The sequence below is a fragment of the Ochotona curzoniae genome, unplaced genomic scaffold (genome assembly GCF_017591425.1).
Source record: "Ochotona curzoniae isolate NIBS_2020 unplaced genomic scaffold, NIBS_Ocur_1.0 scaffold_4701, whole genome shotgun sequence".
Taxonomy (NCBI): domain Eukaryota; kingdom Metazoa; phylum Chordata; class Mammalia; order Lagomorpha; family Ochotonidae; genus Ochotona; species Ochotona curzoniae.
In genome coordinates this window covers 19,229,828-19,255,286 of record NW_024467122.1, presented here as the reverse complement: position 1 = coordinate 19,255,286, position 25,459 = coordinate 19,229,828, and the positions used below count along the sequence as shown (strand labels likewise).

Below are 25,459 nucleotides of genomic sequence, written 5' to 3'. Positions count from 1 at the left end.
ATAAAACCTTGCTTACGAGAGTCTGCATTCAGTTGGCAGCCTGTAGTTTGCAAGCCTCTGATTAGAGCTGTGTAACTGACTGGGCTGTAGACACAGTATAGTATGTAAATGGGAGGATGCTAGAGAAAACTTGGAGGTGGAGAAACTTTCCTTAGAGTAAAAATATTACTCATAAGCCACACACTTACATACACACAGGTCGATAAATTTGAGTACTAAAAATGACTTAAAAACACTCACCCCCTGAAGGGAGGTAACAGACAAAAACGTTGGTATCCTTAGTATACAAACAGCTTCTTCAGATTAGTAAGAAAAATACAAATATCACGATTAGAAACTGGGGATATGAATGGCCAACTGCTGAATAAAAAGATTTGTGAAACAACCAGTAAATTCAGAAAAGGCCATTCAGTATTGTCAACAACAAAGTAATGAGCATTAAGATGCTTTCATCTTTGCCCTCAAATTGGCGAAAGTTAAAATGATAGATCACATCTAGTGTTTGCAAGAAAGTGAAGAAATAAGCACTTTAATAGCCTTTGATACAGGTATAAAACAATACATTTTGTAAGGTGATGTGGTAGTTTATTTTTAAAAACCTGAATAAATTTCATCTGCAAGTTATTTAGCAACCTTACTTTTACATAGTTATTCAGTAGAAGCAAATACACATATAGGAAGATTCAGAAGCATTGACTTGAAGAAAGAAGGATGTGATCGAAGCATTGTATCCGGTACTGTCTGCTGTGGTGCCAGGTGCAGCAGTTTATTTTTTTTTAATTGTATAAATTTTATTTTTTATAATTTTAACATATTTGATTAGGGTGCAAAGGGTCAAAGGCTGGAGGAAAGTGGGTGAGACCATTGTTTTCACTTTCTTTTTTTCTTTCTGTTTCTGGGGGGAGCGGAGAGATAAGGGGAGAAGCCACTCCCAGCCTTCCACCCATCCCAGGGTTCCCAATGTGGGGCATGCTCGGAGGGTCCTGCTCATGTGGTTTTAATAGTTCAGCAGTTCTGTATTGCTGCCATTCTTGCCACTCCAATCATGAGGAAATCTCTCCAGACTCCACTGGCTGACATAGTCCACCTTAGAGACTGTTTGCCCAGGTATTCACTACCAACACATGGCTGGCATAGTTGATTGATTTATTCTGTCCTCCATCCTCTGTTATGGTACCAGGCATCCTCTGCAGGCTCCAGTGTACTGCCATATCCTCCATTTGCTTCTGGATATGCTGTCCACTGCTCCATTTAAGCTACTGAGGAGGCCCAACTCTGACACATGCATTCCATGGTCAAACCATGGAACCTGCAATTTCCTCCATAGCTGGAGCTCTGACTCCAGCGGTTTGGTTCAGAGGTTTCCCAAAGAAATTTCATCTGAGGTGATCCCAGACCAGATTCTTGTGTGTGCATGCCAGTACGGGATCTGACAGTTTGTCGCCCAAATCAGCCTACACGCACACTGTTAGTTGCAATTGCTGGGTCAGTTGTCTCCAGCCCTGTCTTCTATGCAAACTGATGGGTGTTACAGTCCAGCCCAGTCCTACCCACCAGACACTCGACCCCCCACACAAACCAGTGGGAGTTGTAGCCTAGTCAGAGAGACCCACAGTGACCCCCACTAGACCCGCCCCTCTGCCTTGGTTCCCATGCTTGCCAGTATGTACAGCAGACTGGTCCAGTCTATCCCACATCCTATCCAGCTCTCCTACATGTCAGTGGGCATTGAAGCCCAGTTCAACCCAACCAGTCCCACTGTCCAGCCCACACATGTGCTGGCGGGTACCACTCTCTGTCTAGCCATGCCTGTCCCACTCCTGGCTCTCATGCTCACCAGTCAGAGTGGCAATCCAAGAGGGAGGTGCCCACTGTTTCCCTACTGGCCCCACTCACGGATCTTGCACTCTCCAGGTGGTACTGCAGTTTAGCTCGACCATTTTCCTCCTGTGCTAGTATCTGCTAGCTGATGCTACAGCAAAGCCCAACCAACCCTCACCCCACTGGCTTATGCATGTACTAGTAGGTACAGTCCGCCCAGCCTGACTTGTCACCGATCCAGCTTACATGCAGGCCAACAGGTGTTTAGCCCTGCCTGGCCTGGTCTGCCCCTAGTCTCAGCTCTCACACTCACCATGGGAATAGTGGCCCAGCAGTAGAGCTCTCAGCAGCAAGGAGAGACGCCACTCTCCCTGCATCTCATTTTTGCTGCTTGTGCACTGTGGCACAGTCTGGTATGGCCCACCTCACCTTGGCATTTGCCAGTGGGTGCTGAGGCCTAGCTCAGCCCAGCCTACCCACAGTTCCAGCTCACGCTGGTGGGGACTACAGCCTAGCCAGCCCAGCCAGCCCCCATTCCCTGCCCTAATGTGAACTGGCTAGTATTGCAGTCTGAACTGGCATGACCCACATGCTATTCTGGCTCTAGGATTTACCAGCAGGTGATGTGAACTGGCCCAGACTGGCTTGTCGCAGACCTGAGCCAAAGGTAAGCCCTTGGGTACCATAACCTGGCCTGGTCTGGGCTGCTCCCTCTCTTAGTTCTTACACCCACCTGCAGGGACTGTGTCCTGACAGAGGAGTTGCCACTCCATCAGAACCTCTCCCAATGCCAGATCTTGCGCACACCAGTCGGTCCATGGGCCAGCCCTACTTAGTCTACCTCCTGTTCTAGCCAGAACATGGCCTTTCCTGACCAGCCCTCACCCAGTCCAGTTCTGTTGGGTGCGGTGGTATGGCCCAGCCAAGCCTGGTCCATACAGCTCATCTTACACCCATCTTGGTGCTCATGAGCTCCAGTGGGTGCTGGAGTCAGCCCAGTCTTGCACGCCCCAGAACCAGTCCACACCCAGGCTGAAGTAGACTGCATCCTTGTCCAGACCAGACTGCAGCCCCCAACTCTGGCCGCCATGCTCACCAGTGGGGAGTGCAACGCAGCCACAACCCAACCAAGGCATCCCAGTAGCTTCCCAACCAGACCTGATCCTAGCCACTGATCTCACACATGCCAGTGGTTGCTCTGACCCAGCTTGGCATAGTCCTTCCCCTGTCTTGGCCTTTGCCTTGGGATGCTATAGCCTGACCTGGCCCAGCTGGCCTGCAGGTGCAACAGTTTAAAATGATAGTCTGGATGCACAAACATTAAAGTATCTCTGATATATGTTAAGTATAAAGAGGAAAGAAAAAAATACAATACCCTTATGCAGTATGAGACAAGATACATCATTAGCTTTACATTTTTTTCTTTAAGCTTTGTGTTATTTATTTGAAAGGCAGAGTTACAGAGAGAGGAGACAGAAATAGATCTTCCATCCACTGGTTCAGTCTCCAAGTGGCTGCAACAGTTGAAGCTGGACCAGGAAGAAGCCAGGAACCAGGAACTCCATTTGGATCCCTCACATGGCTGCAAGGGTGCAAGTACTTAGATCATTTTCCGATGCTATCCAAGGCACATTAGCAGGGAGCTGGATCAGAAGTGGAACAGTCAGTTCTTACATCAGTGTTCTGAAATAGGATCTAGTGTCACACAGGAGGCCGCTTAACTTGGTATACCACAACACTGGCCTCTGGACACAAGACTATATAAACATGTTCAAGTACATGAAAAATCAATTTTGAAGCACATCCAAACAAACCAGACTATGAGTAACGTTAAAGAGGAAGTGGTTAAAGACGAGAGGAAATCTAGCTTAACCTTTTTTTGTTTAAATCGTATTTGCTTCTCAGGAAAAACGCGAAACAGAATATACAGAGAGTGAAAGTTTTGGATTTTAAAAAACTATTTTAATATTGCCATGGAGACAGAAAATATTACATTCAGAGAATTTGCAGAATACTACTTGGAGAAGTGTAGATAAAGAGGGGAAGGAGTGGGGTTAGAAACAATACGGAGAGAGAGACTCGAAGACAGGCACGGGTGGTGGTAGAGTTGGGAGAGCTAGAACTAGGGTTAAAAGTAGCTCTGGGAATAAGGATGGAAGGTTGGGGAGAAATGATAGAGACGGGGTCGAGATAGAGATGCAAGCAGGTTAGACGGAGATAAAGGTAGAGAGAAATGAGAGATCTAGAGCTTGAGGTAGAGATAGAAATAGTGAATAGTGATAGGGTTAAGGGTAAAAGCTTGTGGAAGTGTGATAGCGAAGACAAAGAAATCTCTCAGAAAACAGAACAGGAAGGCAAGACAAGACAATGAGTGATTCCCAAAGGTATATGGTGGGCACTTACCACGTGATTCTAGAGTAATAGTTTATTTGAATAAATAAAATGAAAATATTTTTTGTTTATTTATCAGGTCCATAAGCTCTGAGATTTTCCTTTCTACCTCGCCATGTCTCCTCCCGCACTGATTTTCCCCACATCATTGTAATAGTGTAGCATAAACAGTCCCAAGTCCATCATTCTGTTATTTAAGTGTATCCTGACATTGTAGGTATGGACAATGGCAGAGGGTCCAGCACTCTTTTGTCAGCATATATTTAACAGTTTCATTGGGAGTTCACCTTTGATTTGGAAATGGAGATGTAAACTACTTTGTATCTTCACATCTGGATATGATGGTCTCTATTTTGTTTAAAGATTTATTTATCTTTTTATTACAAAGTCAGATATACAGAGAGGAGAGACAGAGAGGAAGATCTTCCGTCCGATAATTCACTCCCCAAGTGAGCACAACGGCCGGTGCTGTGCCGATCTGAAGCCAGGAGCCTCTTCCAGGTCTCCCATGCGGATGCAGGGTCCCAAAGCTTTGGGTCATCCTGACTGCTTTCCCAGGCCACAAGCAGGGAGCTGGATGGGAAGTGGAGCGGCCAGGACTAGAACCGTCGCCCATATGGGATCCCGGCGGGTTCAAGGCGTGGACTTTAGCCACTAGGCCTATTTTAGCTGCTCGTCTCTATTTTACCATTACTGTACATCTCCTTAAATGAGAAACCATAAAAGAAAACAACAGGAAGAAAAATAGGACATTTACAACTATATGAAGTCAAACACATGCTACTACTCAACCATTAAAAAGAATGAAAGTCTACCATTTGCAACCAGATGATCCCAACTAGAGACCTTTATCCCAAAAGGACAGATATATGCTCTCTCTGAGGTAAGGCAACCTTCATGCAAAATACAAGATTAATAGCCTTTTCAGTACCATTTTTGCTATATCTCGTGGGTTTTGATACTGTTAAATTTTCATTTCTTGAAAGTTCCCCCCCCCTTAGGAATTTCTTCATTGAGTCATAGGTCATAATAGTAACATCGCTTGCTTTAAGGTTTTTTATTTTCTTCACATTTCTTCAGTGACACATTGGTCATTCAGTAGATAAAATGAAAGAAAATCTCCTAAGAAAATTTCCCCAAACTGAAATTCCTGGCTGAAAAATATGCATTTCCAAACTGGAAAAGAATACAAAGAATGCCCAGAAAGTTAATAATAAGGACAGCTGAGGACACGTCCTAGCAGAATTTTTAAATGGGACAGAAAAAGAACAGACTCTTCTGGGTTTTTTTGTTTGTTTGTTTGTTTTGAAAAAAGAGAGATTTTTGGGAAACACATGGGAACTGATGATGTAGAAAAACTGAGCCAACAAGCATTGAGAACTCTGGGAACGAAAGACTGAAAGAAAAGCATATTTGGTCAGCCCTCCCCAGTCTCATATTCTGCACCAGGAGATCCAGTCAACCATGGGTGGAAATAATTTGGGGGAAAAAAAAAGAAGAAAAAGAACTGTGTAGGGTGCACACAAGACCTTTTCTTCTTGTCAGTATTCCCTAAAGAGTATAAAATTATAACAGCTTACACTCCTTATGCCAACCATAGAACCAGTGACCTAAAGGTGCTTAAGAGTATACAAGGGAGGGCCAGGCGCGGTGGCCTAGCGGCTAAAGTCCTTGCCTTGAATGCGCCGGGATCCCACACGGTCGCCAGTTCTAATCCCAGCAGCCCTGCTTGCCATCCAGCTCCCTGCTTGTGGCCTGGGAAAGCAGTCAAGGACAGCCCAAAGCTTTGGGACCCTGCACCCCGCGTGGGAGACCAGGAAGAGCTCCTGGCTCCCAGCTTCAGATCAGTGCAGTGCCGGCTGTTGGAATCACTTGGGAGTGAATCATTGCACAGAAGATCTTCCTTTCTGTCTCTCCTCCTCTCTGTATATCTGACTTTGTAATAAAAATAAATAAATCTTCATTTTGCTTTTTTTTTTAAGTATACAAGGGAAAGTCTGTGGATTATGTACAGGTTTGGCACCATTTTTCCTAAGAGCCTTGAGCAAATTCTGCTCTTGGGGGTTCTGGACCACCTCCCTTCTACCTCACTACACACACACACACACACACACACACACACACACACACACCACAAGCTAAGTATTAGGAGAGGAGGCACTGCTGTGTAGAGTAATAGAAGAGAGGGGCTGGGTATGAAAACGCCACATGCTCATTTTTCATTACAGAAAAAGGATACATGATATGCCCAACAAGAAAAGCATGGAAAGCCAGGATGTGGAATTATGAAGCAATATGGATGTGAAAACTTCTAAAACCTCAAAGTGCAAATGTTCAGAGAGCAAAGGGACAGGAAATTGCTATTTTTCTCAAAAGCTGTGTAGATGTATTACCTTGATTTTTTAAAACGCGCTTTTTAAATAAAAACATAGAAATTATTTCCATCACTAGCATGAAATCCTGTTAAGAACTCCGAGTTCCTGGAAATTGTGGAGAGAAAATGGCCAATGAAGGGAAGCAGGTGGCAGTGGGAGGCTGGTAGCTTGTGTGGGGAGAAGTGGCTAGGGAATGGGTCTTGAAGGGACAGGGCTGTGGGTGCTCAGGAGGTGGAAGGTGAGAGAGAGGCTGTGGTTCCTCTGGATGTGGGCACCCCCTGGCCACGCACACAGGCTGTTCTGAGGGGCTTGCTGGAATATTCATGGAAAGGGTGTTGTTGGAAGCAAGGATGCCAGAAGGTGAGGGTGCCTTTCTCCACACCCACAGGGGAGATGTGGGCTCAGGCCCCACGCGAGCGATCTGGTTTCCATTTCCTCGCCGAGAGCAGCCAGCAGATGGGTGTCTGGTAACCCAAAGCCTTGTTGAAACACTCACTCAGTGGCTCCACCTGGCACTTGGGGTGGATGGAGCGGACTCCAGTTTCAGCCACAGATCTCTGGGGACTAAGGACAAAAAGTGGAATAGAAGACCAACCCCAAGGCCTGGCAGTGAGAGGCAGCAGGTGCACACACCTGCACATCTTGCACTCGGGATGGCAGGAAAGGCAAGCCAGGGGACCGGTGATGGATTCAGCCCCAAGGTCAAAGGCTCACAGACTTGTTGCTGCTCAGAAGGGACCAACCAAGACTGCTCCAATCCCAAACCCAAAAGAGATCTGAGAAGTAGAAGGAGGAGAGGAGGAGGAGAAGAAACAACAAACCAAGGAAATTAACAAATGGAGGATCAGCAGAAAATTCTCGTTGAAGAATTGTGCAGGCTGTAAACTTCACGTGGGCAGGTTCCCAAGAAGCAGCACAACACCTGGCATGGGAAAGATGCCCAAACCATGTGCAGTGATGAGTGAAGCTTCTACAGCTGCCCTCCTCCATTGCCACCCCATGACCTGGCTCACTTGCACTCGGCAGCAGTCATGACCTCCTGTCCCCTGAGTCTGTGAATCCATTTCCTGGTTATCCCAAGGATTGCCTGCCTTGCACTTGGGGACCATGTCCATCTCACTGAACCCCTTCATCAGAGCTCTGAGAACATGGCTGGGGCACCACAGGTCCTTGGTGAATTTGTGATGAATGAATGAGGTTGTATCAGCTGCTGGGAGGAAGAGAAGGTCTGCTCCGATTCTGAGGCGTGTGCTTCTCAGTAGTTCTGGACACAGCTGCAGCCCACACTAAGCGTGAAGGGTAAAGGTCATGGTTCATCCCCACCGTTCCCAGCCAGCTGCTTGGCACACCTGTGCCCTGGATGGTGTATTAGCACCAGCAACAGACAACAAGCAAGGATCCTCCCGAGCACTCAGCTCAACTGCGGCTTACCTCAGGATGCCATTTGGGGAGTGTCAGAATGCTGACAGAGCCACATCAAAGCGGGGTGGAATCTGAAAGCCCGTGTTCAGAAAGGACCAACCAGAAGGCACACCAAGCACGAAGGGAATCCAGACGGCAGGGCCAGCTGGCCATGGCCTTCAACCTGCCAAGGGCAGTGAGACCCTGCCAGCTTGGCACTGGCTGGGGTGTTTGTTACATGGCTAGGCACAGCTGCACTGCTCTGCTCCAGGACTGCCCAGGACTTGATGCCTGTTTCCTGTGTCATCCACCCCAAGGATAGGCTTGTGCCACCTGCCTCAGAACTGCTCCCAGCAGTTGCCTCAAAGGCAGATTCTCAAACATCACCCACAAGCCCCAGCATGGACCACCGCAACTACAGAGCCAGGCATCAGATTTTTCCTTAGCTCCCCTTGTGCATCCAGCCACGTGATGCTGATGAAATAGGGAACGGTTTCCTTTGGGTATGCCACCAAACTGCAGATGGCCTGGGGTGTAGCTGTGCCATGTCTCTACCCGTGGGCTGGGCTGGAGGAGTCTTCGTGGCTGCCATGTGTGCGTGGCCCCAGCCCTGCTTGGAGCCACTGCCATGCCTAACTGCAGCCTGACCTCTGCTGGTTAGAAGTCAGTCGTTTCTGAGTGTGCAAGGATGAGAATTGGGGACAGGTGGACTGTGATTATGAGAAGAGGCAGGACAGAGCGTGAGTTGTTCCCTAATAAACCTCACTCTGCACAGGCTGTGTTGCCAGGCCATGTAATGTGTGCACATCCCACAGGCTTACTCCTTTCCTGAGCTCATCCTGCCAGCTCCCTTCCACCTGTGAATCTGTAGCTGCGTTTCTGCATTTTGCCCAAGGAAACGTGACGAGAAGAAGGACAGAGAGAAGGAGGGTCTTGTCATTATGCATGCCTGCATGTGTTGCACCTGTTTTTGAAAGGCAGAGAAGGGGCAAAAAGACAGCGGACTCCTTTGTGCAACTTCATTCCCTGAATGACCACCAGAGGGCGCGCTAGGCCAGGCCAAAGTGGGCAGCAGAGCTCTGGTTCCCGGACTCCCAGGGGTGTGGCACGTGAGCCATCACCGCCTCGCCCAGGGTGCCCAGGAGTGGGAGGCTGCGGTCAGTAGGGAAGCTGTTTGCAGATGAAGAACTCTGTGTGCTTATAAAGATCAGATCTTTGGTTCAAGGCTCCGTATCTGCTAAGTCATGGCATGATAGCTGTAGAACCCGTGCTAGCATCACCAGCCACGAGGCCCTCCAGAGCCCCCACCTGTCGGTCCACTTTTCACCCTTTCGCCTAGCAAAGTTAGCACTGCCCATCGTACGGCGACCGGCACGCCTCCCCCCAGTCTCCACAGCACAGCACTCAACCTCCCATCAAACCACCACCGCTGCCACCGCCACCACCACCACCACCAGTCCGGGTTCTCTGCTCTGAGACTAAGTTTCACGTGTCTGCGGTAACATACCCCTCCTTTGTAAACTGATTCCTTGAGAGAGAATGTGAAGGCTCCCGCCAGCAGAGGGCTCCCTGGAGGCAGAGCTGAGAGGTGGGACTACGAGGAGGGTTGGGGTGGAAGTCCACTCCCAACACTGGTCTTACGGTGACCCCAGTAAGGTCTGCGGTGGACATGCAACGGCCAGGAACGCGGGCAGCGATGGGGAAGGGCCACGCCCGTTGATGTTTCGGAGGAAGAGGAACTGGGGAATTATAAAAGCCTGTTTGGGGTCAAGGGCAGACACCTCTCGCATAGCTCTTTTTTTTTTTTGGAGTTTTGAGCTCCAACAAGAACGTGAGCCGGGAGGAAGGCAGCCGTGCACAAGCTCAACACCTAGAGAAAGCAAGGCCTGCAGCTTGCAAATAGCCCTCCGGAGTCGCCCCCGCCCAGCTGCTGAGTCTCCTTCCGTGCCCTTTGCTTTATTCTTACCATTTTAGGAGTGAGGGAGGCAACTTTGTAAAATAAACACGTTTTCAGTTGATTTGAAGCAGGCCAGATCCCACACTCCCCCTGCCTGACTTTCCTCTGTCCTGAAACAAGCGTGGTGCGCCACCGTGTGCCAGAGAGCCGCCATGGCAACAGCCATGCCCCCTGCATCCTGCAGGGATGTGTCTTTTTTTTTTTTTTTTCCTTTTTTCTACCTGACTCTTTACAATGTTAGCCTCAAAAATCACGCGCTTTGATTTCTGAAGACAAGAGCTACAGCCTAGAGGGCAAGACGAGAACCTTGCTGTTTTGTAGAGGAATTCATAAGTTGGGGGAGATGGCTGTTCCCTATGTCCTGGATGGGCTGCCCTTCAGAGAGCTACCGCTGCCAGGGTCTCCCCCTGAGCCAGCTGCCCTGGGAGATGTTCAGTGCAACTGCCCCTGTTTGACCCCTGAGAGAGCTCAGGCCCCATGACCTGAAGGAAGGTGCTTGAGATGCCACGTTCAGGCCTTGAGTCCAGGCCTTTTTCTTGTCTAGTGTTATTGAAAGTGCAATGGACATAGAGTGGACTGTGTATATTTAAAGCACCAAATCGCATATACATGTTACTGTAAGACTGAAAGCACAACCACAACCCAGATAATGGACACATCCGTTATCCCATCCACTTCCTCTTTCCCCATCTGCTCCCTTCGGCCTCGTCAGCACTCCATTGCCAGGCAATCACTGTAACCAGTCCCTGTGTTTCGTCTTACACGATGTTATAGCAATAGGAACATACAGAACGCCTCTGTACCCTTTTGATCTGGCTTCGTTCACGCAATATAATTCTGATATTCATGTTCTTTTGTGTACAGGTGGTCTGTTCCTTTTTTTTATTTCTGAGGAATATTCTTTCCATATTGCTGTGCCATGGCATTCACCCGTTCCCTTGATGGTGGCTGTTAGGGTTACAGTCAGCCCTCCCTAACCGTGCGCTCCCTCTGCACCAGATCTGCCAGCTGTGAGTGGAAAACGCCATGACACCTGCCACACTTCTGCCTGCAGCTGAATGCATGGTTTCCACCTTGCCGTTTTCCAAATGCATTATGTTGGGGACTATCTGAATTTAAAGATGACTTAAAAGACATGAGAGGATTGGGTGAGTTGTATGAAAATGTTATTTGAGTATTGCACATTTGGTATCTTGGGGGGAGGCGGAGGGGTTCTGGAACCAGCCCTGTGGCGACTGACAGATCGGCTGCATTTGTCTTCTGGAGTGATCCTGAGAAAGTGTCTGTGAACACTGATAGGCCAGCATTTGTGATGAGAAGAGCTTTCATTTCTTTGGGGAGTACAAACTTAGAGACGGAATGTGTCAGTTACATGATAAGCATATGTGTATGAAGTGCTTTTCCAAAGTGGTCACCACGTTACCTATTAGCAGTGCCTGGAAGTCTCAGTTTCTCTCCCTCCACGCCAACACTTGGTCCAGTCATTCTCTTCCACTTCAGACATTCAGACAGCTGTGTGCCGGGATGTCATTGTGGTTTCAATCCGCATTTGCTGAATGACTAACCATGCTAAATGTCTCGTGTGTTCATTAGCTTCCATGTATCTATTTAAATGGCATCTGTTCAAATCTTTGGCCAATTTTTAAAACATAGATTATTTGCTTATTATTGAATTTTTATGAGTTCTATCTACATTTTAGATATATATTTCATCAGTTGAATTACCTTTTGTTCTGTAGATTGTCTATTTTTCTCTTTTGTAAAATTGTATTTATTTGAGAGGCTTAGGAATGGTGGGCAGACAGCAGCAGACAAAAACCAAGCTCCCATATGCTGGCCTGTTAAAGCCTGGGCTGGGCTGGGGCTGCACCTGCAATCTGGGGGCTCAACCCAAGTCCCCCCAAAGAGTGACAGGAATCAAGAGACTTGAGTCATCCCAATTGCCTCTTGGGGCCTGCTTTGGCGGGAGGCTGGAGTCAGGGACCGAGCCAAGGATGCAGCACAGGGGCCGGAAGTGGATGCAGACATCGTGGCAGGTGTCTCAACCACCAGGCAAAATGCTCCTCATTTTCTTATTGGTGTCTTCTGAAAAGTGAAAGTCCTCAATGTTAAAGAAACTCAGTTTATCAAACGTTTTTCCTATGGGTCATGTTTTCACTGCCATATCTAAGAGGTCTTTGCCTAACCCACAAAAGCTAGGTTGTAATTTGTGTATTCTAGAAATTGCATAGCTACACCTGTGTTCCATATTGGTTAATCTATGTGTTTTAAAGCTAATTTTTCTTTATTTTCTGGAAATTATTATCTAGCTTTCACAGATATTTGTTGAAGACTGTTCTCTCGCCATTGAATTTCTTTTAAAACTTTGTTGAGGGCCCGGTGACGTGGCCTAGTGGCTAAAGACCTTGCCTTGAATGCGCTGGGATCCCATATGGGCGCCGGTTCTAATGCCAGCAGCTCCACTTCCCATCCAGCTCCCTGCTTGTGGCCTGGGAAAGCAGTCGAGATGGCCCAAAGCTTTGGAACCCTGCACCCACATGGGAGACCCACAAGAGGTTCCTGGATCCTGGCTTCGGATTGGCGCAGTTCCAGCCGTTGTGGTCACTTGGGGAGTGAATCATCGGATGGAAGATCTTCCTCTCTGTCTCTCCTCCCCTCTGTATATCTGACTTTCCAATAAAAATAAATAAATCTTTAAAAAAAACTACATTAGTCAGAAAGGATGATATTTGCATAAACAAATAGAATAATGAACAGAACTAAGATTAAATAAAAGGAAGTATTTGTACTTGGGGAATGGATATTCAACAAATATTTTTAAAGATTTATTTATTTTTATTACAAAGTCAGATATACAGAGAAGAGGAGAGACAGAGAGGAAGACCTTCCATCCAATGAGTCACTTCCCAACTGGCCGCAATGGCAAAAGCTGTGCTGATCCGAAGCCAGGAACCAGGAACTTTTTCCGGGTCTCCCACACGGGTGCAGGGTCCCAAGGCTTTGGGCCGTCCTTGACTGCTTTCCCAGGTCACAAGCAGGGAGCTGGCTGGGAAGTGGAGCGTCCAGGATGTGAACTGGTGCCCTTATGAGATCCCAGGCATGCAAAGGCAAGGATTTAGCCACTAGGCTACACTTCGGACCCTTCTGATTAATGTAACTTCATACAGTCCTAAAATCAAGTAGATTCTCTTCAAAGCTGCCATTATATTTTAATGTTTATTTGTTGGCTAATCTCAGTGCCTTTCATATATATAAAAATGCCAGAAATCCATCAACTTCCACACGCAAAAAAAAAAAAACACTTCAGAAATTTTATTTAGGATCATGTTGACTCCACATAGATAATGAGGCGCGTTTCATTTAACCACCAAAGTCACAGAATTTTGCCTTCTTATGCCCGAATTTTTAAAAAGTTGTTTCATTTCTTTCTAAATTTTTGATTACTTCAGGCAAGAATTTTGAGTCAAATGCCAACTGTTACATCCCAGTTTGATATGGCAGACCATCAAACCAAGACCTTTTGATCCCAAATCCCATGCCTTCTCTGAAGCTAGCCCGACATGAGCATGGTCCTGTTCCTCCCTTTTAAAATAGTCTTACATGCTCCTGTGACTGCCTTGGTAAACACTGCCAAGACAGCCCCTCCATCCTCTGAATTAGCGGGGTTACTGCACATGAGTATTTAAATTCTGAAATTTTCATTCTCATGGATGATATCAGTTGCTTTTGTATAATTCTTCATTCTGAACAGAACACACACACACACACACACACACACACACACACTTCCAGTAAATCCCATCATGTCCTCATCCAGACAGAGCTACCAAACCTGGGGTGTGTTGGTGTTTCCAAGCAGAAGCTCCCAGGGATCTCCTGTGTGAGACATCGCTTGACTTCATCAACATTTTGGAAATGCACCTGCTGGGAAAACTAATGGCATCTGTTAAAATGAAAAAAAAAAAATTACTTCATTGACGTCAATATGGCTGGTGAGAAGGTGAAAAATTGGAAACTGATTTATTTCTCTTCCTTATTTCAAAGCAGCTGCTTAATTAAGATTTCTTCTACCAGTAAAACCAATCTACTAAGTTTGTACAGCCAGTATATGTCAATTTACACTTCCAGAAAGGGACCCTTTTGCCTGAGCAGGAAGGTTATTATATGTGGCATCCAGGACAGAAAGGCAACCTAAAGGCGAGGAAAGCTGTTCCAGGTGGTTCCAGGTGGGCGGTGGTTCTTGTCCAGGTGGTTCCAGGAGGGCAGTGGTTTTTGTCCAGGTGGTTCCAGGTGGGCGGGTGGTTCTTGTCCAGGTGGTTCCAGGTGGGCGGTGGTTCTTGTCCAGATGGGGGCAAGTGGTTCTTCACTCTGTCTGCTTTTCTCATGGATGGCTGCTGGGAGAATTGTTGTTGGAGGCATCAGCCTGGCTCTGGAGTTTATCCCTACTTGAGTGTGTTGAAGGAAGCAGGATTCTAAATCCCACGAGCATGTCCAAGTCGCCAGTTTTTATGGCATTGGAGCAGGGTACATGTGACAGCTTCTCAGGTTCTTAATGTAAGCCTTAATCTGGGAGCTGGTGATCACTAGAACATCTGGTACTGCCCCAGCTGCTCTGCCCTCTTAGAGATCACTTGGTTACACATTTGGAACAGGTGTCAGAGTTGTCAAAAAACAAAAACAAAAAAAACCCACGGGGCAGAGTGGAAGGGAGGAGCAACAAGGCAGCATGAATTGGAGGGGGTGGTCTGTCCTGTTAGTTTTTCCTGCAGTCTTCATTTGCTAAACCACAGAGCTTTTGCTTTTAAGAAAATTACCCCATATTTCAGCTACGTGTATTCATTCTCTTGATTTTGCAGAAAGTTTAACACCCCAGGAGTCACTAGAACATGTGGTTTGTTCTATGTGAGAAAAGTCTTCTCCCAAGAGACCAGGGGCAGGTCCCCAGGACTTCTGCCCTTTGCTCTAATGGGGTCCTCAGCTCCTCCTGGGGCAGCTCAGGATAGCCCAGAGTTCCTCCCACATCCCCCCACTTTTCTCTCCTCTGTCTCATTTTCTTAGCTTCTTTCCATCTTCCTTCCTTTCTTTGTCATCCTGTGGCTGCTGGATTGAGGCTGAGAGTGGAGTGTTCTGTTTCTGCAGCTGCCGTGGGGGCACCTGCTAAGCAGCCTACAGGCAGGAACTCCTGACAACCTTGACAGGAGCTGGTTCATTCCATGATACAGCGGCAAAAATCAAGACTTCAAGGAGTTTACCAATTGGCCTTGAATCAACCACTTAGTTAAACATTACTGCCTGGAGTTGAGTCTGAGACCATGGCTGCCTTGGGGAGCAGTGACTGTTTCCAAAAGTTTCTCTCTTTCTCTCAAGTCCCAGTTTTTGTTTCTCTTTTGGGTCTCCCGTTCCTGCTATTAAATACTTTGTTGTTTAAGGATGGCTGGATTTGTAAATACGTGTGTAGATGGATGCAGGCTCTGAGGTCGGGTGATTGATACAAAAGCTATTCAGAGCTGATGAGTTTTAAAGTGTGTGCTCATGCTGCACGTTGCTGGAGGGAAGGTAAAATGGTGCCATTATTGAGGAAATGCAGCGTGACAGTTCCTCAACAACTTAGCCATGGAATTAGCTGTGATTAGGTCTTTCCGGGTCTATACCCAACGGAAGTGAAAGCAGAGCCTCAGGCAGATGCTTGCACAACCATGTTTCTTGCTGCCTTATTTACTGTAACCAAAAGACTGAAGCAGCCCAGATGTCCACGGGCAGATGAATGGAGAACACAAGCTGTAGTGAATGCATAAAGCCGACTATGGATCCACGTGAAGGGGGAAGGCAGTCTAAGGCATTTCCACATGAATGAACCTTGATGACGTTTTTCTGAGTGAGTTAAGCCAGCCCCAGTTGAACAAATCCTGCATGATTCCTCGGATTGGTAATACCTGGATTAGTGACATTTGTAGTCAGAAAGGAGAATGCTGGGTGTCCAGGGTTGCAGGGATGGGTACTTGGAATTTACTGTTAAATGGGCCCTGGGTTTCAGTTCAGGGAGATGAAGAAGTCCTGGAGATGGATGGTGGGGATGGTAGTATGACAGTGTGGGCATATGTACTGTTAATAAACTGTATGCATTACATGGATAAAATGGGGGGAATGGGACATAAAAAATAATAAGATTAAGAACATTGTTCATCAAGATAATTGTGTATTTAAAAGAATGGTTACAATTGCATGCTTGGAAAAAAAACTCACACTGCTAATATTCAAGAGGCTGACTTGAAGGAGTGTATGCAGAGTCTGTGTGTCAGCACATTCTAGTTCCTGTATGAATCCTTCCAGATTCTTGCCATTTCTTCCCTTTCTGCAAGTCAGAGATGTAAATTCATCAATGAAAAATGACAGACCTCAGCATAATTCAGACAGCTGAAGAATAGTATGTTTTCAGGGTTGCTGGAGGGGAAAAAAAAACTGGACTTTAAATAATTAAGTCAAAATGACTGTATTCATTAACTTCTTTCCTTAATCACTGATTTCATTTTTTATATTTCCCTTGACTTTTAGGGAGTGAATAGCTTTTGTCTCACAGCAGGCTTTAGTGACCTGTGGGTTGGAAAAGCAACCAGAGAGAAGGAGGCAAAGACGTTTGAGAGGCAGCCTGCCAGCCACGGTTAGTTAATTGAAAGTTTTTAGAAATGGGGCCTGAGACCAGTGCTTCCTGCCGCTCCTCTGAGCTATAGCATGAGCCAGGGAAGGTAGCAGCTTTGTGTCCCTTTATTAATGGAAGAACTAGGCAGTTTCAAAGATTTATTTATTTTTATTGGAAAGGCAGATATTTCAGAGATATAAAGATCTTCCATCTGTTATTTTACTCCTCAAGTGGCTACAATGGCCAGAGCTGAGCCAATCCGAAGCCAGGAGCTAGGAGCTTGTTCTACTGCTTTTCTGGGTCACAAACAGGGAGTTTGAAGGGAAGTAGAGCAGCTGGGATATGATCTGGCACCCATATGGGATGCTGGCACTAGCAGGTAGATGATTAGCCAGTTGAGCAATCATGCCAGCTCCAGTACTAGGCAATTTTGAAATATTGATCAAATTAATCATTATAAGACTGTGTAAACAAGTGTTTTAGCAGACCTTAGAGGGTATGGATAGTGGACCAAGGGTTTAATTCATCCATGTCAATTGTGTTGGAGACCTGAACTGAGTTCTTGGCTCCTGGCTTCAGCCTGGTACAGTCCTGGCTATTGCAAGTATTTGGAGAATGAAATAAAAGATGGAATATCATTCTTTCTGTGTATATGTGAATGTGTCTTTCTGTGTCTCTGCCCTCCTCTGTCTTGTACGCCTCCTCGTGCTTAATGATTAAACCTATATTTAGTTGAAAATGGTAGGTTTAGGTGTAGAATCTTAGCTGAGTGTAGATTCATGATAACCTGCACTGAAACAACTGAAAGCCACCTTCTGATAGTCCCAGGTAGCACATTCAGTCCTCGACACTGTTTGGGATTCGCTGCCAGACGTGTGATTGAGGGTAGAAAGGAGGAAGGAGAAGGAGAGAGACCCTGGCAAGCACACATTCCATGCACGTTCTTCTACCAAATGGCTGCATTCTACTTATGATACTATTTGTCACACTCAAACCCAGGAGACTGGAGCCACCAGTGTACCACAAATGTTCTTTAATGGAGTGCGAGCTGAAATCTGTAGCCCTGACTAGCACTGTAATTCAAACACAAGATTATACACAACACAACACGTCAAGGCTGAGAGCAGTACATACATATTAAACCCATGTATGAATATGCATGAAAGGGTTGGAAGCTTACTTATGTTATAAAACATTTTAAAGAGACCAAGAGAAGGGATGAGAGCAGGTAGATGGAAAGCCTCAACAGGAGTTTACGTGTTGTGGCAAAGTTTCCCAATGGCATCACTGCTCACATTTGGAGCAGGTAATTCTTTGTGGTGGTAGCTGACCTGTGAATTGCAAAATGTCTTGCAACATCCCTGGCCTCTAGCTGCTGGCTGCCAATAGCAACTCCCACCCCAGGCAGAACAAGTGACATTTCTTCTCTAGGCCTTGCTAAATGTCTCCAGTTGTGGTACTTGCTTGCTTTGGTTCTGTCACTTCTGCAGACAGTTAAGTCCTGAAGAAAGCATTGCTCCCATAGTCTGATCCATCTCTCTCCTTCCCATTCCACTAAAGGAAACCAGAGCTCCTTGGACGACCTGGATCTGGTCTCTGGGACAAGGAAAACCAAGATAGACAATAGGCTGAACACACTTTGCTGCTGTTAGAAAGCAACAATACTTTTATAAAAACCTATGTTGGTGTAAAAATAGGAGTGGAGTGGGGCTGGGTAGAGGTCCAGCCTGTGATGCTGGAATCCCCTGTGGGTGCCAGCTCATGTTCAGGCTGCTCTGCTTCTGAGGCAGATCCCTGCTAATGATCTGGGAAAGCAGTAGAGGATGAACCAAGTATTTGGGCCTGTGCACCCACACAGGAGACCCAGATGAAGCCCTGGCCCCTGCCTTCAGCTTGACCCAACCCCAGTTGTTGTGGTCACCTGGGAAGTGGACCAATGGATGAAAAACATCTATCTCTGTAACTATGACTTTCAAAATAAATAAGTATTCTTAAAAGACAACAAGAAGACACTGTTCTTGTGGTAGAAAAAAAAAAGGCAGAGATTTACATGATAGTGACCATAATAGTAGTCAAGACCATTGGATTAGGTTATGTCTACCATGAATATCCTGAGACAAAAATAAGTTTGTGTGCTTCACGTAAGTTTGTAGTATACACATCATTTTCCAATTCTATTACCACTTTTGTTCTCCCAAAATAGAAGTTATCTATCAATCTGGATAGACCAGTAGGAGTTCTGCCCCAGTTTTAGTTAAAAACCCATTATAATGGTCATGAATGGTAGATAGAAGTAAGAACGAAGCCATTTTGATGACCAGCCGTAAATTCCCTACAGTTTTAGAGCCATTCCAAGAGTGAAGAAGGGACGCCTGGCTGAGATGCTTCAGATAAACCTCAAGCCAGTTTTGCTTTGCTCAGTTACACGATCTTACCCAGCACTGGTGATCCCAAAATCTCCTAATGATTGTCCTTTGGAGAGAACAGGCCCTAGCAAATGGTGCCCAGCAGCTTCTCTGGTTTCTGCTAAATGGGACTCCAGGTGGAATCCTTAACATAATTTGGTGGTACAGCATACTAGAGTCTGGGTCCCAAAGGACAGCTAGTAAGGAAGCTAGCCCAATCCCACCGCTTCAGAGAGCCTATTAACCAAGGACCAAATAACATTCCTCAGATTGGTTTCTGGGTTGGAGAATGAGGCCTGCGATTTGGAGGGCAGCATTTTGTCTTGGAGAACATGCTCAGAGCTATCCTTCCCACCCCCTTCCCACCCCACCCCCAGCTCTGCTGCCTCAAGAGTATCTTCCATTTTCTTACTGCTAAGATCAGAGAAAGGAAGACAATTAGCCCTAAATGTTACACAAGCCTGGGGAGCTTAGTACAGATTCCTTGGGAAAACCTGTCAGCCAGAGGGCTGGAGCTTGCTATTCTATTCTTCCTCCCTCTTAGTCTTTCTTCCTTCCCTCCCTCTTTTCCTCTTTTTCTTTCTTTCTTTTTTGTTGTTATTAAAGATTTATTTTATTTTTTTATTAGAAAGCCAGATATACAAAGAAGAGGAGAGACAAAAAGGAAGGTCTTCCGTATGGTGATTCACTCCCCAAGCAGCCACAATGGCCAGAGCTGAGCATTTTGAAACCAGGAGCCAGGAGCCTCTTCCAGGTCTGCATGAAGGTGCAGGGTCCCAAGGCTTTGGGCCGTCCTTGACTGCTTTCCCAGGCCACAAGCAGGGAGCTGGGTGGGAAGTGAGACTTCCAGGATTTGAACAAGCACCCGTATGGGATCCCGGCATGTGCAAGGCAAGGACTTTAGCCATTAGGCCACTGAACTGGGCCCTCTTTGCCTCTTTCTTTTCCCCATCTCTTTTCTCTTGTTTCCCTCTTTCTTTTGATACACAAAATGCCATCAACAGCCAGAGGGGAAGCCAGGAACTCAATCCAGGTCTCCCACATGAATGACAGATGTCTGATACTTAAGCCGTCACTGCTGCCTCCCAGGGTGCTCATTAACAAGAAGCTAGAATTGGGAGTGGAGCTGGGACTCAAATCTAGACCTGCCAATGTGGGATGTACTCGTAACCCCTAAGCCTACCCATAACTTGCTTTCTTGAATGGATTTTGGTAACTACACAGGACATGAATTGTTAATCATTATACTCTCTGGACAATGTTCATTTGATTTTCTTCTTGGAAATTCATGTACCTGTTTTGCCATGAATGTTATTAAAATGGCCTAGTCTTGGTCTATAGTGATAGTGACTGAGTTGATCAACATCTGCCATCTTCTCTGACCACACTGATTATGTCAAAGATGTGTGTGTCGCACCATTCAGATCAGTGAGATGGGTAAATCCCAGGAAATGCTGAGAAGGTGAGAGGTGAGAAGAAAATAGTGGCAACTTAGGTATTGTGGGATAAAGTGTTAAGGTGAAGAAATGCTGCATCTTGCTACTATAGAAGGAATGGGCTTGATAAGAAAAGAGCTAAGAGATATAGGAAGCCAAGACTTAGCATTTAATTGTTTTGGATCTAACTGTACCTGAAATCAGAACTAAATGACCTAGTTATAGAAATGTTAATGTTTTTGATGTTTTCTTTTAAAACTTTAAGATGGTATACGAAAGGTTTACTAACATTTGCAGTAGAAAGAATCCAAATCAATACATGGGTTCTTTGAAAGCTTCACTCAATATACCCTGCATGCAATTTTTTAAAGATTTATTTTATTTCATTTGAAAGGAAGAATTACAGAGAGCTAGAGGTGGTTCATTCCCAAAAGGGCTTATTCAAAGCCAGGAGCCAGTGTGTCTTCCTGTTCTCTCACATAAGGATGGGGGCCCAAGCACTTGGGATAGCCTCCTGTGCCTTCCAAGGCCATTAGCAGGGAGCTAGATCATAAGTAGAACAGCTGGATTTGAACTGGCATCCATAGGCAAAGGATATAAAATTTATGCATAGATTTCAAAATAGTTTTTCACTAAAATAAACCTATCTTTTAATGCCAATTTTCCACAAAGCTTCTGAAGTACCTTTGTATAATATGCTCAGAAACATTTTAGGAGGATGTACACAAAACATGAAACTCACCAGCCCAGTTGCCTCTAGGAAGAGGCACAGGCAGTCTGGGTTAGTGGGAGGACTTTGCACGGTGCAGGCAAATGAACAGAGTTGTTGGGGATGACACTGTGAAGTGGCAGTTGAAGCTGCTGCTAGTGATGCCAGAATTCCACATAGGTCCCAGTTGGTGTCTGAGCTGCACCACTTATGATCCAGCTTCCTGCTGATGTGCATGGGAAAGCAGTGGAGGATAACCTAAGTGCTTAGGCTCCTGCACCCACTGGGAGACTGGGATGAAGTTTTTGGCTCCTTGCTTCAGATTGGGCCAGCTCTGGCCATGGTGACCATTTGGGAAGTGAACCAGTGGATGTAAGAGCCATCTCTCTCAGGCTCAGAGCAGTGGCCTAAGAGGTTCTCATCTTGCATGCACCAAGATTCCATATGGGTTCCAGTTGTGTCCCAGTGGCCCTGTTTCCTGTCCAGCTCCCTGCTTGTGGCCTGGGAAGGCAGCCAAGGATGGCCTAGGGCCTTGGGACCCTGTACCCATGTGGAAAACTCTGGGGGAGGCTCCTGGCTCATCTCTGGCTGTTGGAATCACTTGGGGAGTGAATCATCAGACAGAAGATCTTCCTCTCTGTCTCTCCTCCTCTCTGTATATCTGAATTCCCAATAAAAATAAGTAAATTTTTAACAAAAAAAGATCCATCTCTTTCCCTCTCTCTCTCTCTCTTTCATAGAAGTTTATAAAAGCTCTGTAAGTGTTCTTTTTTTTCAGTTGGATAATACAATAATTAGAGAAGAATATGTGAGCAAATTGGAATTCATATGTAATTGGTAGAATTTTAAATTGATAGAGCAATTTTTGGAAAATGTCAATATTGACTAAAGATAAACGTGTCTTCTTAGAACCCAGCAGTTTCACTCCTTGATATATATGCAAGAGAATTGGGTGTCTAGGATATCAGGAGACATATAACAAGATTACTGACAAAAGCTTTATTCATAATAGCTAAAAAGAGAAACAAGCCAAAAGTTCACTCATGGTATACTGAGAAACAGTCATATATGCTATGTTTGGAGTGCATGCAGCACATTGTGTGTGTGTGTGTGTGTGTGTGTGTGTGTGTGTGTGTGTGTAATATTAAAGTAGCAGCTACTATACTTACATATACAACATTGACAATCACACAGACATACTCATCAAAATGTACATTCAGATATACATAACAGCACATTTTGTATGAAGAGGATTTCAAAAGGTTAATAGGAAAATGGAATTAGAAAATAACACAAGTCCTCCCTTTTCTATTCATATTTATGTGAAGTTCAAAAGCAACATTTGTCCATGGGACTAGAAGTCAGAAGGAGTTCTCCAAAAAGAGCCACAAGATGCTGGACGCCCTGGTACACACGGATTAGTGCCCTGATAAAAATTCAGCAAGCTGCAAACCTAACGTTAGCACATTCCATGGGGTGTATCTTGTATCTCAACAAAAAGTAAAAATAAAAACAAACAGGAAAAATGGATTCTGATCATACAGGCAGGGTTGAGCAACACTGCTCTGCAGCCTGCAGCCCCCAAAGAGCATTTAGCAAATGGGTTATGCTTCGATTTGTTAATGAGATTTGTCTTGTCCCTCATGTTTCTCTGAAATCCTTTCTGTGATCTTAATCCCCACTGGCCTGGGGCAGTAGGAAGGACTGGATGACACACTCTCAATATGAAACTACTTCCAGACTTCTGTGTTGACTTACAAGACTTGCTTAAGCAGAGACATTTCCAGAAAGATCTTAAATCCAAGAGGGATCTGAGTGTCTTCCCCCTCCTTGTGATATTTTCTGTAGGGATGGTGAATTGCCTGTCTCATGTAGCAAAGTGGAGACGGTTCTCAGCGTCATAGGCTCACAGGAGGATCATCTGAAGCACCTGCTCCTGGCTGCAGGTTACAGGCACAGCTCGGTGACTGAGAAGGCCATTGCATCACTTGATGGCCTCTCAGACATGGAATCAATCAATACATTCTTAAGGAAGTGTTGTGCCTTTGTAGGGAGCCAGTGTGGGCTGCCATCATTCCATCCAGGCAGGTAGAGGCCTCTGTGCCCTACCCAGTGCCAGTGTCTGAAATGAAGAGTGGTGTGCAGATCTTACTGTGTGCTCAGGCCTCCCATCGGGTTCCTGGAAGGACCTGAAATCCCACTCAGGATTGAGAGTGTAACATTCTCAAGATCTGGACTGTATCAGCCTGCTCTTCCAAGTACTGAATTTGTCAGTGATGCAAGCAAAGTACTTTTTGCCTCATTTCAACCATATAGAATCCCAAGCAAGGAAGGCCCAGCTTGTACCCCCAGAGGACTCATGATGTCTGCAGGAGGAAACACCATGGTCCAGGTTATCAGAAAGTCAAGCCATTTAAAAAAATATTAGGGGCAGGTGTTTGGCCTTGTGGTTAAGATGTCAGTGTCCCTTCTCAGGGGATCTGATGTAATTCCAGCTTCCCATATATACAGGTCCTGGGAGACAGCAGTGATGACTCAAGAGATCAAATTCCCGCTTCTCACATGGAAGCTGTATGAAGTGGCAGATCTCCCAGCTTTGGGTGATTCAGCCCAGTTCTGGCTGTTGGGGACATTTGGGTAGTGAACCAGTAGGTGGGAAGTGGGCTCTCTCTTAAATTAAAATGCCATTTGAAACTAGTGCCCCCAAGAGTTCAGAATGCTGCAGGTCCCTTCACAGAGGAGGGAATAACCAGCTATTCCTTCCAAGCACTGCCTATCCTACATTTAAAGGGAAGCAGTATTTGGCAAGAACAATGGTAAACCAAGTCAAACCCTGCTGGAACTCCAGGCAAGTGTCTACAGGGCCAGCAGAGATGGGTTCAAGCAAATCTTTGGTCCCTCCTCTTCCATCTGCCACATCTGGCTGAAAAGCCAGCAGAGGCTGGAGAACTCCAAGGGCTCCCGCTTGTCCCTGCAGGTGGCTGAGCTCTTCCTCTCCCATAAAACCGCCTAGGTGGTGCTGCACTTACTCCCTCTGCATCCATCAACACAGCAGCAAGTCTATAGGCCAGAGCTTAGATGGCACCGATGACCTGGTGAGTCTGAGAATTTCACCTTTGTTTAATCTGCACAACTACGCCATGAGGTGGGTGTAACTCATGTCCATGCACAGATGAGGAAACCGGACCACAGATTGTCAGGAAGTTGCTGGAGTTGCACAGCTGAGCGTGGCGGAGCTAGTCCTGAGAAGGAACCCAGGCCAGGCTCCCTCCAGGTTGTGGAAATTGGTAAGACAGCAGGAGCACATGTGTACATGCCACACCACACCTAGCTGAGCCTGGTTGTTCCTGTTTTATTTCAGTGTTTTTGAGAAACAGAAAAATTGAGACACAGAGAGATCTCCCTTCTACTGTTTCACTCCTCAAATGCCCACAATGAGTCAGAATGACCCAATAGGAGCCTGTAATTCCATCTGTGTCCCCCACATAGGTGGCAGGGGCCTAAGTCCATGAGCCAATCCCTGCTGCCTCCTAAGTTCTGTATTGATAGGAAATTGGATCAGAAGCAGAGCCCAGGTCTCAAACCATGCACTCCAGTGTGGGATACAGACATCCCGAGCAGCATCTTAACCTCAACACCTTAATACTCACCCCTTGCAGTATTGGGGTCCCTTGTCCCGCAAGCAAGACCCCGATACGGTAAAGATTCTTTGTAAGATTTATTACTGGTGACTTCAAGGGTAGTGGCAAAACAGTTACAACAGTTGTAAGATTTATTGCAGCAAAGCGAAAGCAGCTACAGCCTAGCGCTAGGGGAATCTCCTCTTTTAACTCTTTTTTACCCACAACTTTTTTTACATTACACAAACCAATCCATACACAGCTCCTCACATCATGCGGCAAGCACTCCAATCATGACTTAGGTCACGTAGCTTCCCTGCGTGCTCGGCTCAATCCTCAGTAACTTCTCAGTAACTGTTTGCCACCTTTGTGCCCGAAGCAATGATCAACAAGCGCCATCTTTGAGGCGCAGCTCCACTCTCCACATTGCAGAGTATTTCATTTTAAAAAAATAACATGAAGTAATTTTTTAGATGAAAGGCAGACAGAGATAGAGTCAGAGCAAGATTTTCTTTCCACTGGTTCACTTCCCAAATGTCCACCATAGCCAAGGCTGGACCACACTGAAGCCAGGAACCTGGAATTCAACCTTCACTCTCCCACATGGCCAGCAGGGACTCAAGTTGAGCCATCACCTGCTGCCCCCAGGGTGAACATGAGCCGAAAGCAAGAATTAGAAGCACAGCCAGCACTCAAGTCCAGGCACT

The 25,459-nt window shown here is 46.1% G+C and overlaps 1 protein-coding gene across 1 annotated transcript in view; it reads left to right on the top strand.

Moving 5' to 3' along the window:
- The window catches only part of FRMD6 (FERM domain containing 6), a 91,680-nt gene extending 80,642 nt beyond the window's left edge, over window positions 1-11,038 (top strand). The window contains exon 14 of the mRNA XM_040969898.1: window positions 10,945-11,038. Within this exon, the coding sequence (XP_040825832.1) occupies window positions 10,945-10,959 (15 nt within the window). The 3' untranslated portion in view covers window positions 10,960-11,038. The remainder of the gene's footprint in view (window positions 1-10,944) is intronic.
- The last annotated feature ends 14,421 nt before the right edge of the window (window positions 11,039-25,459 follow it).